Source organism: Ananas comosus, linkage group 15, assembly GCF_001540865.1.
Source record: "Ananas comosus cultivar F153 linkage group 15, ASM154086v1, whole genome shotgun sequence".
Lineage (NCBI taxonomy): Eukaryota > Viridiplantae > Streptophyta > Magnoliopsida > Poales > Bromeliaceae > Ananas > Ananas comosus.
In genome coordinates, this window is record NC_033635.1 from 649,792 (window position 1) to 665,721 (window position 15,930).

General features: G+C 45.8%; 2 protein-coding genes across 5 annotated transcripts; both read left to right on the forward strand.

The window, feature by feature from the left end:
• Positions 595–4,715, forward strand: LOC109721383 (magnesium transporter MRS2-I-like). The gene is made up of 11 exons (XM_020248973.1): positions 595–846; positions 984–1,013; positions 1,447–1,588; positions 2,081–2,202; positions 2,378–2,452; positions 2,836–3,063; positions 3,185–3,229; positions 3,631–3,675; positions 3,760–3,789; positions 3,955–4,074; positions 4,170–4,715. The coding sequence occupies exons 1-11, from the start codon at positions 595–597 to the stop codon at positions 4,254–4,256; spliced, it is 1,176 nt and encodes a 391-aa protein (XP_020104562.1). The 3' UTR covers positions 4,257–4,715.
• On the forward strand, positions 12,162–15,832 carry LOC109721369 (exocyst complex component SEC15A-like). Of its 4 annotated transcripts, XM_020248954.1 has the most exons (3): positions 12,162–12,446; positions 12,677–12,689; positions 13,134–15,832. In XM_020248954.1, the coding sequence occupies exon 3, from the start codon at positions 13,141–13,143 to the stop codon at positions 15,508–15,510; it is 2,370 nt and encodes a 789-aa protein (XP_020104543.1). In that variant the 5' UTR covers positions 12,162–12,446; positions 12,677–12,689; positions 13,134–13,140; the 3' UTR covers positions 15,511–15,832. The 4 variants fall into 4 exon arrangements, with proteins under 4 accessions (XP_020104543.1, XP_020104541.1, XP_020104542.1 ...); XM_020248952.1 differs by lacking the exon at positions 12,677–12,689; XM_020248953.1 differs by lacking the exon at positions 12,677–12,689 and having other exon boundaries at positions 12,162–12,434.

A 15,930-nucleotide genomic window follows, 5' to 3' on the forward strand; every position in this document is an offset into this window, starting at 1 on the left:
CGGAGAATTATCCGCTCTCAATAAATACAAAACAATTTTGGGACAATTTTGGGACAAGTGTGAATCCTGCCACGGCGCGTTCGAGCTGCAGATGTCGCCTGCCCGTGATAACAACCGAATAACAGCAACTCGTGAAAAAGAGAGAACAGCAACAGCGCTACTGCATTGCGCCACCGAACCGGAATAAGTACCCGGAATAGAAACTCCCTTCGCAATCACGCCACCCAACCGGAATAAGTACCCGAATAACACGACCCCGATAAATACGGAAACGGAGGGGACGGACCAAAGAACGAATTCGATTCCCCCCGCCATTAACGAGATTCTTCGAAGGAAACCGAACCCCCCGGTTTGTAGCGAAGAGGAAAGGAGCTCGGAGGCGACGATTCTGCTGCTGCTGCTTCTTCCTCGGCACTGGCGATGTGATCGCCGGGGAGAAGAACGCTCGGAGCTCCGGCGAAGGGGAGGGGAATCGGGAGATGTGAGCTCCGGGGGGCGGCGGCGGGGGCGGTGGAGATGGCGCAGGGGTCGATGAAGAAGAAGGCGGGGGCGGGGGCGGCGAGGAGCTGGATCCTGTTGGATGCGAATGGNGAGATGGCGCGGGAAGCGGCGGCGGGGGCGGTGGAGATGGCGCAGGGGTCGATGAAGAAGAAGGCGGGGGCGGGGGCGGCGAGGAGCTGGATCCTGTTGGATGCGAATGGGGAGGGGACGATTATGGACGTGGACAAGTACGCGATCATGCACAGGGTCGAGATCCACGCGCGGGATCTGAGGATTTTGGATCCCCTGTTGTCGTACCCTTCCACGATCTTAGGGCGGGAGAGGGCGATCGTTCTCAACCTCGAGGTGTTGCTGATCTTCAACCCAGTTATCAGTTGGTGTTCTTACTGGATTGTGTTTAATGGTGCTTATTTTTGGGATAGTATTTGTTGCTAATTTTGGTTTGCTCCTTTTTTTTTTATTCCCCCTGTTTTCTGGTGCAGTATATTAAAGCGATCATCACTGCTGATGAGGTACGATTGAACTCACGCCGATTTGACTGCTCTGCGAGTTTGAATTTGAACTTCAAATTTAGTGCTCAGAAACTTAGTTGTCCTGCTTGGAGCCTTTTTTGCTTGGCCGGAGCTATCCGCACAAGTGATGCTTGAGTAGAACTGTTCGATTTGGTGAAATATTCTTAGCTTTTTAGTCGATAAAGTTTTCTATAAAGCTGTTTATGCTGGAGATATGGAAGTTTCAAATTAGATCTTATACCTCGTTTTAGTGCCCAAGGCACTTCAAAAGCTTTGGAATTTTTATTTGGAAAAGTTAGGCTTGTCTACCGATCCAATAACTGAAACAAAGAGAGGACTCGAAGATTTTGTTATTGAAACACTTCACGGTTTCTTTGATTTTCCGAATGAGTTGCAAGATGAGTTCGTGGATTGAGTGCTTTTCCTGGATTAGGTGTTGCTTAGGGATCCTACGGATGATAATGTGATCCCAATAGTTGAGGAGCTTCGCAGGCGCTTACCTCCTGCTAGTGGTGCTCGCCAAGCACAAGGTGAAGGGAAGGAGCAACATGATGTAGAAGCTGCTGAGGAGGATGGTAGGTTGTCCATACTTTCACTTTGTTTTGCTCAATGTGGTAATTAGGCCTTTCTAGAACCTAAGTTAGGAGAAGATACTAGTGTTATGAGGCAGTTACTAATTCTGTGCGGTTGCTGTCGAAAAGTCCTAAGTTTGCTTTTTAAAATTTCTGTATATGTATATACCTATGGAATGTTCTTTTTTCTCTTTTTCCTTCGGTTTTGTTTCGGCTTCTTTAAAAGTTCCTCATTTTAAAAGTTCTGTGAGCCAAATTCTGTTAGAATGAACAAATAAGCTAAAAATGTTGGCTTTAAATAAGAGCTTTTTTACTTTCAACTTCCTCTTTCATTGCCAATGACACATTCCTTTCTTTTTCATTTTTTTTTCTCCCCATCTAATGAGAATGAAATCCTTCAGTTGCTTAGGTGCCTTAATCTGGGTTGGCCTTTACTTTTATATCTTTGGAAGACTTCTACATTTTTGCCTTAGGTTCTCATTTTATACAATGCAGAATCTCCATTCGAGTTTCGTGCTCTAGAGGTTGCTTTAGAAGCAATCTGCAGCTTCCTTGATGCACGTACCACGGAGCTGGAGACTGCTGCCTACCCTGCATTGGATGAGCTAACTTCCAAGGTGAGTAAATATTCTCTCGCTGTTGTTCTTTTTTCTTGCATATCAAACAGCTATTTTCTATAAATTTGTGAGGGCTTGCTTTTCATTCTTAATCTTATATTACCTACTATTATTAATGCATATGGTGTTATTTCCTGCAGTTGTTACTTATTACACCATTGCATTATTAATGCAGATTAGTAGCCGTAACTTGGATCGGGTTAGAAAGTTGAAGAGTGCAATGACAAGGTTGACTGCTCGGGTCCAGAAGGTGTGTTTTCCCCTACTAAATTTCCGACTACTTTTGATTTTATTTGTCAAACGAATGTAGACATTTCCTCCGCAAATAGACAAAAAAAAAAAAAAAAAATTCTTTATGTGTTTCCAGTAAGGTTGTCTAGAGTTGTGTGCTCTACAGGTTAATGCAAAGAAGAATTTGATGGTTGTACTACTTTCTTTGTCCCTTGCAATTTCATCATATAAGCAGAGCTAAATTAATGCAGCAGGAAAGCAACTTGATGTCCACGACCTGATGTACTAATATTTGTCTAAGAAAACTACACCACTAAATTTCATTTTACGGTATACCCTGTCTGGTTTAAATGTCTTGGTTTCTGTCTTTTGTTGCCTCATCAAGTATACTATCCTCACTAGGTAAGAGATGAGCTTGAACAATTACTGGATGATGATGACGACATGGCAGATCTTTACTTGTCAAGAAAGATGGCCGGGGCTGCTTCTCCTGTCAGCGGCTCTGCTGCATCCGGTTGGTACCCTGCCTCACCTACAATAGCCTCAAAGATATCTCGGGCAAGCAGGGCAAGTGCAGTAACATTACATGGAAATGAGAATGATGTCGAGGAGTTGGAAATGTTACTTGAGGTTTACAAAAGAGCACATCTTTGTTCATTACTTTGTACAATATCAAAATAAAGATTGAATAGAGAAGAATACCATTCTTTCTTTTATATGCAAATCTAAAAATATCATTGTATCTCTGCAGGCGTACTTCATGCAGATTGATGGAACATTGAACAAATTGACCACTGTAAGTCAGAAACTAATATCAAATTAAGTATTCCTTGAGCTATTAACTACTTTCATTGCATGTTCTAGTGAGCTGATTAATATGGTTAATCGGGATCAAGCATCAGATGGGATCATCTAACCTAGAAATGGATTGGATAAATTAAGGCTAAAATGAGCTTATCATCTCATTTTGCTAAAGCGCATAATGCATAATGCATTTGTCCACAGGCAACACTTCTATGTTCACAAAATGGGTCTCAGAGCATTTGCTACATGGACAAAATTGAAAAAATGCAATCCACTTAATTGAAGCGCGATCTTTCTGCATTATGAGCTTTTTCATGTTGTCTTTAAGGTCTCTTATTCAAAAACTTCAACCTAGATAACTTACATATAAGTTTTTCTTCAATCACTTTCCAGCTGCGTGAGTATATTGATGACACAGAAGACTACATCAATATTCAGGTCTCACTTTGTCTTGCTCTTATATGATGTTCTTGTCTAGAATACATGTTGATACTAAACCAACTTGATAATTTGCCTATGCAGCTCGACAACCATCGAAATCAATTGATTCAGGTGACAGTCCATCGGCAGTTGGTTTTGTCCATCAGCAGTTTTAGAAATTGTTTACTCTACCGACTGGGGCTTAGCCCAGCAGTAGGAGAGGGATTTTTTTTAAAAGAAATGTTAGTTGACGAGTGGTTTTTGGTCTTAAATTTTGTTTTGTTCTTGTTATGGCAGTTGGAGCTATTCTTAAGTTCAGGAACTGTAACCCTCTCTTTGTACTCATTGGTTGCCGGCATATTTGGGATGAATTTACCCTACTCGTGGAATCAAAACCATGCATACGTCTACAAATGGGTAGGTCTTTACTTATCAGTCAACACAAGCATGTTTGGCAGCACTTGTGTTCATTTTTTGGCTTACTTTTTCATTCTTTTTTAATTGATTAACAGGTGGTCCTCGTCGGTGGACTTGGTTGCGCCCTTTTCTTTGTCTTGATTATTGCCTATGCTCGCTACAAAGGCCTCGTCGGGTCTTGATTGCCCACAGAGCCGTACCCAATTTTACGGCAGAACAGTTTCATATTATCATTGAAAAGATTAAATCACCTCCTACCTGCTTCAGAAGAACATGCTCTTCTTGTGGTTATGTTTTCATTGATCATCATTCGGATGTACACTTTTCCTCTGTAGTCTCCTACAAGTTGTTCGCGGCTTCATCCAGTTAACAGATTCAAGTTGGGGACAACGCATTCATCTCATTCCCATTAGCTATTCGATACTGACAATTTTGGTATGAAAGTCGATGTTGAGCAGTAAGAGGGAAAAATGTTGTATCAGTTCATTCATGATTGGTCGATTTGTAAGGTTTTTTCATGGTAATAAAAATGGGAACAGGGTCGTAGTAGCTCATATAAACTTAGTGTAATCTAAGACATTATATATTTATAGAATTTGGATGGAATACTATTAATAACATCAAGTCATTGATGCAATTAAGTTTTGAGTACTTGGATGAAAAAATGTGCGGTTAAGATGTTAATGGTTATCGATACAATTCTAGCCGGACTCTCTCTCTCTCTCTATATATATATATAGTCCCTCTTTTGGGGTTTATATTATTCATTTGTTTGTGGTGTGTGATTATGTCGCAGTTTTGGTCTTGTTTGATAGAATCTAACTGTGGGCAACAGAGCCTACTGTCACAGACTTAGCGTTTTCGTTCGCAAAGCCCGTGCGGCGCCCACCTTTCCTGCTCGAAGATGGACAAGCCTTTGTCCCTATTGCTAGCCCGGACCTTCGCGTCCTACGACTAAGTATGCAAAGGGAAATGACAAAGAGAAAGAGGCAGAGGTTCTCTCAAAAAAACTAAGTACTACACTACTTAGAAATGAGAATTACAACCTACAAACAGCATACAAACACACTCTCTCTTGTGTGTCATGGCCTTAGCCAACCCCACTATTTATAGGCCCAAAGGTGCCTTTTCAACTCACCCACTACCACATAACTCACCCATTATTACATACATAATGAGCCTACATAATGATCCCTCATAAATGCCAAAAGCTCAAGAGTCACCCATAACTCCCATGAGTTTCATGACCCTTGAGTTTCCCACAGCGGGTTGGGTTTGTGTCTACTTGCCAACCCGATTCGACCCGTCTTCAACCCGAACTCGCTAAGCAGATTTGGGCTAGGGACCGGGCTGCATAGGAATTTTTCTAAGTCCCTGACACCCTCCTCCACCTAATGCGCAGGCGTCCTCGTCGCGCGCTGCTTCTGGAACTCGTCGATGAGCGCTTGGTACTGCCAAAGTGTGTCCGCCTTCTCCCAACTCGCCTCGCCAAACGGGAGATTCTTCCACTTCACCAAGTACTCAGGATTCGGCACGACCCCACGTCGCCGAATGAGTCGAGTGTCCAGGATGGACTCCGCTTCTTTGTCGAACGAAGTCACCATGGTCGGAGGCGCTCGCTGCGACACTCCTCTGCTCGGATCCTCCGCATCCTCGTTGTACAGCTTCAACCTGCTGACATGAAAAACAGGGTGGATCCTGAGGTTTGCGGGCAGCTGCAGCTTGTAGGCCCCCTTGCCCACACGCTTGACGACGGTATATGGGCCTTCGTACTTGCGCAGCAGTCCCTTGTGCACCTTCCGCAAGGCTTTGAACTGCTGCGGATGAAGCTTGACCATCACGCAGTCCCCCTCGGCAAACTCCCGAGGCTGTCGCTTTTCGTCAGCCCACTTCTTCATCCGTCGTGCTGCTTTCTCCAAGTTCGCCCTTGCAATTTCACCCTTTTCCTGCAAGTTAGTGGTAAACTGAAGAGCAACAGGGCTGCGGAACTGCTCTCCCGCAGCAGCCGTGTGAGGGGCAAGTGGTTGTCGCCCGATCGCCAACTCGAAAGGGCTGCAGCCGGTAGACTCGCTGCGCCGCAAATTGTAAGCAAACTGGGCGACATCGAGATGATGCACCCAATCTTTCTGATTGGCACTCACATAGTGCCGCAAATACTCCTCCAACAGAGCGTTCACCCGCTTAGTTTGCCCGTCGGTCTGTGGATGCCAACTGGTGGAGAAGAGCAACTCCGACCCCAAGATTTTGAACACCTCGGTCCAAAACTTGCCAGTGAACCTGGGGTCGCGGTCGCTCACGATGCTCGTGGGGATCCCCCAAAGCTTGACGATGTGGCTGACGAAGAGGCGTGCCGCTTCTTCAGCCGTGCAATCGGTCGGCGCAGCAATGAAGGTCCCGTACTTGGAAAAACGATCAACCACCACCAGAATGGACCCAAGCACCCCCACCTTTGGTAAGGCGGAGATGAAGTCCATCGAAATGCTCTCCCACGGACGGCTAGGCACAGGTAAAGGCTCGAGGAGTCCGCCAGGTCGCTGGGCTCAACTTTTGTCTGTGACACACAAGCAGGTTCGCACGTAGCCTCCACGTCTTCGTGCATCCGCGGCCAAAAGTAGGCGCCTCGACAACGCCAGGGTTCGCTTCTGACCTGGGTGCCGCCCACTTGGAGTCATGGCACTCCTGATAGCTCGCGGCGAAGGTTGCCCGCACTTGCGACGTACACCCGTCGCCCCTTGGTTGAGGAGCAGCCCGTCGCTCATCCAAAAATCTTCAGCGTTTTGCCCTCCTTGACAAGCCTGGCACGCAGATTTTGAGCGATAACGGTCCTCATCTGGTTCCTGAACGAAGTCGATCGCGGGCGTCCCTTGAAGCTGCCACAATCGGCTGCAAGCTCAGCCTTGCGGCTGGAGAGCATCAGCACGACGGTTTTCCTTTCCGGGCCTTATATTGGCATCTCCATGTCGAACTCCGCCAAGAAGTCCTGCCACCTGGTCGCCCTCGCCTGCTTAGGCGACAGCTTCTTTGCGATTGGAAGTAGGCTCGTGGCAAACGTTGTCGGTGCGCACACACAAACTTGCTCCAAGCGCAATAGTGCCGCCAGGTTTCGCAAGCAATGCACGCACAGCGGTCATTTCCTTCTCCTGGATCGTGTATCGCCGGCTCGTGTCGTTGAACTTGCGGCTCTCATAGGCGACGGGGTGCCATCCTGCACGAGGAAAACTCAATGGCAAAATCAGAGGCATCAGTATGTACTCAAAGGTGGCGACTGCAGTCGGGTAGTCGCAGCACTGGATCCTCGTCACCGTCCGCTTTAGGTCCTCGAATGCCTCCGCACATTGAGAGTTCCAAACCCACGAGTGGTTTTTCTTCAGCAGATCCGTCAACGAGGCTGCTCTCTGCAGAGTACCAGCAATGAATCGTGCGGTAGTAGTTGACGAGCCCAAGGAAAGACCGAAACTCGGACACCGGTCGTTGGGTCTCCCATTTGCAGATGGCTCGCACCTTCCGCTGGTCCATGCGAATCAGGCCCTGGCCTATCCAGTGCCAAGGAAGTGCACCTCTTCCTTCGCGAATATGCACTTCTCCTTCTTGACGAACAGCTGGTTCTCCCGCAGCACTTGGAAGACGTTCGCAAGTGCTCGATGTGTGCTCCTCCAAGGTGTTCTGTATACCACGCATGTCGTCGAGGTACACCACCACAAGCGATCGAGATAGGGGTGGAACAGCTTGTTCATAAGTGTGCAGAAGGTCGCTGGCGCGCTTCGTCAAGCCGAACGGCATGACAAGGACTCATAGGCCCCGTACCCTCGTCACAACACGAGTGGTCTTCTCCTCGTCTCCTTCTGCAATCCGCACTTGATATACCCAGAGCGAAGGTCGGTTTGGTGAAGTACTTTCGCTCCGCCCAATTGTCGAAGAGATCTGCAACCAGGAATTGGGTATTTGTTTTTGACCATTACTTGTTGAGCGCTCTGTAATCGATACAAGCCGCAGGCTTCCGTCGCTCTTGCGCTGGAACACAAAACTGGTGCTCCATAGGCTGCCTTTGACGGTCGATAAGCCCGCATCGAGAGCTCCTTCAACTGTTTTGCAGCTCCTCGAGCTCTGGCGGCCATTCTATAATGGCGCTTTCGCGCGGTTTGGCCCTGGCTCGAGCTCAAATGGCATGATCCACCTCCCGTCTAGGTGGAACTTGCTTCGGCAGTTCCTTTGGCATGACATCCTGGAAATCTGCCAAGACCGCCCCAATCTCTGCAGGAAGGCCCTGCCTCGTCGAGGCCCTCGTCGCTCAACTCGCGGATCGCCGCAAGGTAAGTCATCTCACCACGGTTCACACCCCTTCGCACTGCAATGCAGAGAGGGTTGGGTGCCTTACCGTTTTCTCCATGGCTTGCTAAGGACCGCATGCATGGGCCGCCGTCCCATCCTGATGCTCAAGGCCCAAGGTGTGGCATCGGAACCGCCTTCGACGAAGCCAAAAATCCATACCTAGTATGACTTGGAAGTCGTCGATGGGTGGCAGCGGTGAAGTTTGCGGTGCTCTCCAAGGTCCCACACGCAATGGCCGACCCTTGGCCACGCCCGCAACAGTTGCGGCCTCAGAGTTGACGGCTTTGATCTGCTAAGAGTCTCTCCAAGGGGAAGGCCTATCCGTTTGGCCTCCACTTCGGTCAGAACAAAGTTATGAGTGGCTCCCGTGTCACCAAATGCTCCGTGTGGCCCTCGTTAAAGGGTCACATCGATGTACAAAGCTCCTTGTTGAGGGCTCTGCTGCTTGCCAGCCCTGAACGCGTTGAAGAGCCTACGCGCCCATCTTCGTCGTTCAGCACTGCCCTCGAGCCCTGCTCGGTCTGGACAGCATCAGCTTCTTCTTGTTTGGCAGTCCCTTCGCCCAATGGTTCTCGCCGCAGACTGTAGCACGTCAATTTCTTGGCGCGGGCACAACTGGACCTCTCGCGGCCCCTGTCGGTCCTTCTGGTTCCGACGGTCTCTCCACCTTAAGCCTTGCTCGCTTTGCGTCTTGTCTGCGAGTTGCAATCCGCACCGCTCGTACTCGGCCAGTTTTCCGCCAAGGCATTTGCGGAGGCAACGTCTTGACGTCGCGTCCCACAAGCTCTTGTCTCCCAAGGTGTGGATCCGTCAAGGAAGAAGAATTAAGGCCGATCATTCCTCCGGCCATGCTTGGTGATGACAGCATTGCAACTTGGAGTATTCCTTGACATACTCCTTTTGAGGCGTCCGTGTGTTTGAAGCCCGTGAAGTGCTTCCTCGCAAGGTATCGACGTGCTCAGGGTAAGAACTGCGCCTTGAGCTCTGCGCACAAGAATCTCCACGTCTTCAATTTGCATTGTGCCCCTTCTCGCTTCTGGCAGAACGCCGACGCACCAAGCATCGCAGTCATCAGCAAGGTACATGGATGCAGCCGGCCTTTCTCATCTTCGCGTCCCCAGGGCCGCAAGCGCTGAAGTTAGCGGCTCCATGTGCACGAGAAGTTGCGATCCTCCTTCTCGGTCGCGGGTTCCCCTGAATTTTTGAGCTTCGGATAGTACCTTCGAAGCGTGACGTCATCGTTGGGTCGTGCCACGCCAATAGGGGATACCCCGCTTTCCTCCAAGGATCGTTACTCTTGTCTTGAGGTCCTCGTGACCTCTGTCGACGATCAAGCAACAAGCTCCCCGATGCAGATTTCTTGTCGCTCCTCGTGCATCGACTCTTCATTGTTGGCGTTGAGGCTTTCAAGTTGCGCATATCGAAATGTCTCCATGGCATAGCGACGCTTTACATCCATGTGTGGACATCTTCGTTGAAATGAGTTAAAAGGTATCCGCCATCTCGGTGTACTTTCACCGCATTTCGCGATTAACGTCCTCCACCAGCACTAAGGCGGTCCTCCAAATGACCCGATCGATCCCTGCGTGATCCGCTGAGGGTCTTTGCCTTGGCGGGTCGTTTGAGGGGCCTGCTGGAGGTCGCCCCCAACGTCGACGATTCAGCGCATTCGATGACGACATGGTTCTCGCTCGAATCCGCTCTGATGACCAACTGTCACGATAGCGTTTTCGTTCGCAAAAGCCCGTGCGGCGCGCCCAACACTTTACTCTGCTCGAAGATAGGACAAGCCTTTGTCCATATTGCTAGCCCGGACCTTCGCGTCCTACGACTAAGTATGCAAAGGGAAATTACAAAGAGAAACGAGGCAAGAGGTTCCTCAACTAAAGTACTACCTACTTAGAAATGAGAATTACAACCTCAAACACAAACAAAAACACACATCTCCTCCTTGTGTGTCCATGGCTTAGCCAACCCCAGCAATTTATAGACCAAAGGTCCTCTTCAACTCCCCACTACACATAACCACGGCCATTATTACACCTACATACACGAGCCTACATAATGACCGCTCATAAATCGCGAAAAGCTTCAAGAGTCACCCATAATCGCATGAGTTTCATGACCCTTGAGTTTCCCACAGCGGGTTGCGGTTTGGTCTACTTGGCCAACCCGTCGAACCCGTTACCCGAACGATCGCTAAGCAGATTTTGGGCCAGGTGACTCGGGCTGCATAGGAATTTCTCTAAGTTCCCTGACATACGGATAAAAACAAATAAGCCCTGCGCAAGCTACGTAACAATGTTTGGATTGCCAATGAAGATACGATGTTTGGGGCTGGCGGCTAGCGACGGAAACAAATCTAAAGCCAGTGGTACGAAAAAAAAAAAAAAAAAAAAAACAAAGGATAGGTTTAGGTTATAAGATTAAACCAGAGAGATAGTTTTACTAAATTTTGTTTTAAAACTTTAAGAGCAGTCTGTTTTGTTTTGTTTTGTTTTGTTTTGTTTGTTTTGCCTTGTATTATTTCTGATGTCCTCAACCCTTGTGGCCTCAGTTGAGCAAGCCTCCATGTCTATTTCACTCCTGTACCTCATCTTCAAATAGGGTGAACCCCTGTTTAATCAAAAAAAATTTTAAGAGCAGTCAAAAGTTTCTCTTTCACCGCAGCATTGTCTGCTTCTTTGGACAGAGCAATTGCAGGTGGCCCAGCTCTACAAGAGCATCGACCTCCGAGCTTACTTGGTTCCGCTTCTGTAATAATCGAAATCTACAATTTTTTTTTTATTTTTATTTAGGGAAAACTTCAAAAACCTCCCTTGTGTTTTCAATTTTTTTCACTTTAGTACCCTATGGTTTAAAATGTATCAAGTTAGTATCTCTGTGATTTCTCACTTTATCACTTTAGTACTCTGTGATTTAAAGTGTATCAAGTTAGTATCCCGTGGTTTTGCATTTTATCACTTTAGTACCATGTGGTTTTAATTTTGTATCAAATTAGTACCCTGTGGTTTTTTAAACTATGGGGTATTGAAACCACAGGGTACCAAAGTGATAAAGTGAGAAACCACAAGGTACTAACTTGATACACTTTAAACCATAGGGTACTAAAATAAAAAAATGTGAAACCACGGGGGGATTTTTGAAGTTTTTCCTTTTATTTATTAACTGTTCCTAACACAAATGGTAAAGAATTTGTTGGTTGGTAACGAGGTCTTTAAGTTCAAAGCTTAATTATTTTATGTAGGCTTAGTAGCAAACCCACAAGAGTAAAGAGGGCAAAAATTTTATGGGCATAGTCCCCTGCGGATGGGCGCATAGTTTGGGGACTACGCGGATCGGCATTGTGTGGCCCATCCGACGGCTACGGATGGAAAGAAAGAAAAAAAAAAAAAAAGCCTTGTGTTTTTAGAGAGAGAAAAAATAACTGAGAAAGACATCCGTCGGATCGGTCACGTGGCGCCGATCCGCGTAGTGACTATGCCCATAAAATTTTTGTCCGAGTGAAGAGGGCCACAACCAAATCAAACTCGAGCCTTTTGTGGATTGCTGCGACAACCTAACCAAGTAGACCAACTGGGCGAATCCAGTGCCTTAGAAAACCCAAGTACGACCAAGGACCAACCAAGCCCCGCCCAAATGGGCCGGGCCAAACGATCCAATAAGACCAAACGGGTCGGGTCGATCTCTCCGAAAAGAAAATTCGATCCGTTTGGGTCCCTCTCGGGGTCCAAAGTTTGGTGAGCCGTCGAAAATCTCCGAGAGCGAGCGAAGAAACAGTCCGAGGGAGAGGGAGCTATCAGCGGGTCTCGCTAAAATCGCGCGACAACGAAGAAGCTACAGAGCTAGTATTAATTTTATTCCTCTGTAAAAATCGTTTCTTTCTCGTGAAATCTCAGAGAGGAGAGCAAAGAGAAGAGAGAAGATCGAAACTAAGATCGCGTGCGACGAAGACCATTTCCCCATCTTTTTTAACCCTAATTAGACGCGGAGCGAATCCCATCTAAGTCCCGCGCTCTCTTCAATCATCTGTGAGTTCGAAAGTAAGATTTTTGTATGGTTTTAAGTATTATTTTACTATTTTTGTTTTGTTGGGCTACGAATGAGCTTTGTTTTGATGTTTTTTTTGTTTGGATTCGTAGGCCCTTTTATGTGTTTGTCGAGTTGACTCTACGGGTTGTTCTTCATTTGAATCGATAAGGAGTTTTACTTTTAACTCTTATTTACGAAGTAATTTGATTGGGTTTTTTTTTCTCTCTATAATTATGTACAGGGTGGAATGCATGGTAGGTGTATGTCAAAATGTCCATTCGAGTTCTTTCTTCTTTTCTGCGGAGGAACTTCGTGTTGCTTGTGAAGATAAGGGTTTTTATGACAAAAGTAGTCTATGAAGTAACATAAACTTCCGAAGAAAAGGCTCATTCTACTGTAAAAAATCCTTTTTTGGATGGCTCTTCATTTCTTACTCTAGCTTTAATATCTATTGTTGATATCTGCGCTTTCTCGAGAAAATAATTTATATTATTTTTTTTGGGCCTAATAAACTATCACTTTGATAAATACAGTGAGATGTATGTAGGAAAGTTGAGATTTTCATGGCACTAACTCTTATTTATTCGCCTCTACAGAATTGTATTTTGTTCAATAATAGTTCGAGCTTCATCGTCTTTGTAAATTGTTCGATTTTATGTAGTACCTTTTGCACATCTCTTACATATTTCCTATTGCAGTTGAAATATGCATGCCCAATCCAAGAAAAGGACTACCTTAGAAAACGGCGATGGGGGGATTGATGCAGGGCTAGCCGCGTCAATTGCCAACGGTGAGGATTTGGGACCGATCGTGCGGCAAGCATTCAAGTATGGCAAGCCAGAGGTTCTCTTGCACAATCTCAAAAACATCGTTAAGAAGAAAGAAATCGAGGTCGAGGAGCTCTGCAAACTCCACTATGAGGAATTCATCCTCGCTGTTGATGAGCTACGTGGTGTATTGGTCGATGCCGATGAGCTCAAATCCACGCTATCAAGCGAGAACTTGCGGTTGCAGGAGGTGGCGAATTCCCTTCTTCTTAAGCTAGATGAACTTCTTGAGTTGTACTTGATCAAGAAGAATGTAAGCGAGGCTATAAAGACATTAAAGGCTTGTCTGTGGGTATCCAATTTATGCATTATGTGCAATCAAAACATGTCAGAGGGCCGGTTTTACCCTGTGTTGAAAACTTTGGACTTGATTGAAAAGGAATGTTTACACTCAATTCCTTTGAAGGCCCTTAGGAGAATGATAGAGAAACAGATACCAATAATAAAGCTCCATATCGAGAAGAAAGTTTGTAGTGAGTTCAACGACTGGCTTGTGCACATAAGGAGCACGGCAAAAGAGATTGGGCAGTTGGCCATAGGGCAGGCCTCCTCAGCTCGACAAAGAGATGAAGAAATGCGAGCCCGCCAGAGAGAGGCTGAAGAACAAAATCGTTCGGGGGTTGGTGAGTTTATATACACATTGGATGTCGACCATATTGAGGAAGATTCGATTTTAGAATTCGATCTCTCACCCGTTTACCGTGCGCACCATATCCACACTTGCCTTGGTTTTGGGGAAAAATTCTGCGAATACTACTACAAGAATCGGCTTATGCAACTGAATTCAGACTTACAAATTTCTTCCGCACAGAATTTTCTTGAATCCCATCAGCCGTTTTTCGCACAAGTAGCTGGCTTTTTCCTCATTGAGGACCGAGTTCTTCGAACCGCAAGTGGTTTGTTGTCAGAAAGTCAACTCGAGACATTATGGGAAACGGCCATTGCTAAGATGACTTCTGTCTTAGAGGACCAGTTCTCTCGTATGGATACTGCGAGCCATTTTATTCTTATTAAACACTTTCTCACTCTTCTAAGTGAGACACTAAAGCGTTATGGCTATCGAATCACGCCTCTTCTCGAAATTCTTGATAATAATAGGGATAAGTATCATGAGCATCTTTTGAATGAGTGTCGGAAGCAGATAATCGATGCCCTTTCAAATGACTCATTTGAACAGATGGTGTTGAAGAAAGAGTATGAGTATAATATGAATGTATTAGCTTTCCATCTTCAGCCTTCGGATATAATGCCGGCTTTTCCATATATAGCACCCTTCTCTTCTTCTGTTCCCGATGTTTGTCGTATAGTGCGATCTTTCATTGGAGACTCAGTCAGTTACTTATCCTATGGAGGTACCATGAACTTCTACGATGTTGTGAGGAAGTTCCTAGACAAGCTGTTAATTGAAGTGTTAAATGATGCTTTACTGAATACGATCCATAGTTGCTCCTTAAGTGTGCCGCAGGCAATGCAAATTACGGCAAACATAGCAGTTCTAGAACGTGCTTGTGATCGATTTCTCTTTCTGGCTGCTCAACTCTGCGGAATCCCTAGACGGCTCGTTGACAGGCCTCATTCCGGCTTAGCCGCTAAAGCTGTTTTGAAAGCCTCCCACAATGCTGCCTATAATGAATTATCGAATTTAGTGAATTCCAAATTGGATGAGTATATGGTGCTCATGAATAATATTAATTGGACGGTTGATGAAGCCTCAGAACATGCGAATGATTATATGAATGAGGTCGTTATTTACCTTGATGAGCTAGTATCAAATGCTCAGCAAATTTTACCTCTAGAGGCCCTTTATATGGTTGGAGTTGGTGCTTTAAGTCATATTTCGGACTCTATTGTAACAGCTTTTCTCAGTGAGAATTTGAAAAGGTTCAATCTTAATGCTGTAATAGGAATTGATAATGATCTCAAGGTACTGGAGTCATTTGCGGATGAGAGGTTTTATAGCGCAGGGCTGACTGAGTTGCGGAAAGAGACCAGTTTTAAGGATTGTTTGGTGGAAGCAAGGCAGTTGGTTAATCTTTTACTCAGTAATCAGCCTGAGAACTTTACGAATCCTGTAATTAGGGAGGAAAACTATGGTGTGCTGGACCATAAAAAGGTGGCCGCTATATGTGACAAATTCAAGGATTCACCAGATAGGTTGTTTGGGGGCCTCGCTAACCGCAATACGCAGCAAAATGCTCGGAAGAAGTCTATGGACATGTTAAAAAGAAGGTTGCGGGATTTTAACTAAGACTGATGTGTTGTGTGCAATGTCATCTTGTGTCCGCTGCAATGTCATCTTGTGTCTGCTATCGATTCCATTTCTTCTGATCTTCGCCGCAATATACAACAAAATGCTCAGAAGAAGCTGACGGATGTGGTGAAAGGAAAGCTGCAGTATTTTAACTAGGAGTGAAATGTTGTTCTCAAACACCATTCAGTTGCCTTTCTGATTTCTTATGTTTATAATTCTTTAGTAGCTTAGTTTATCAAATGTATGTACCGAGGCGGATTATTGGGAGATTAATGATTTTGTTGTGTATGTCAGGAACTACTATTGTGCATCACATGAATGTCGTGTGTTTTGCTGCTAATTTGGTTTCAGATACAGGATGATCTAGTGCCTATCTAGCGGATACAACACGATATATGGCATGTATATCGCATACTA

Coding starts and splice junctions, on each gene's coding strand:
- LOC109721369 (XM_020248954.1), top strand. CDS start 13,141: ATGCATGCCCAATCCAAGAAAAGGACTACCTTAGAAAACGGCGATGGG.
- LOC109721383 (XM_020248973.1), top strand. CDS start 595: ATGGCGCGGGAAGCGGCGGCGGGGGCGGTGGAGATGGCGCAGGGGTCG. Junction 2,453..2,835: donor TGACTGCTCGGGTCCAGAAG/GTGTGTTTTCCC, acceptor TATCCTCACTAG/GTAAGAGATGAGCTTGAACA. Junction 3,790..3,954: donor ATCGAAATCAATTGATTCAG/GTGACAGTCCAT, acceptor TTGTTATGGCAG/TTGGAGCTATTCTTAAGTTC.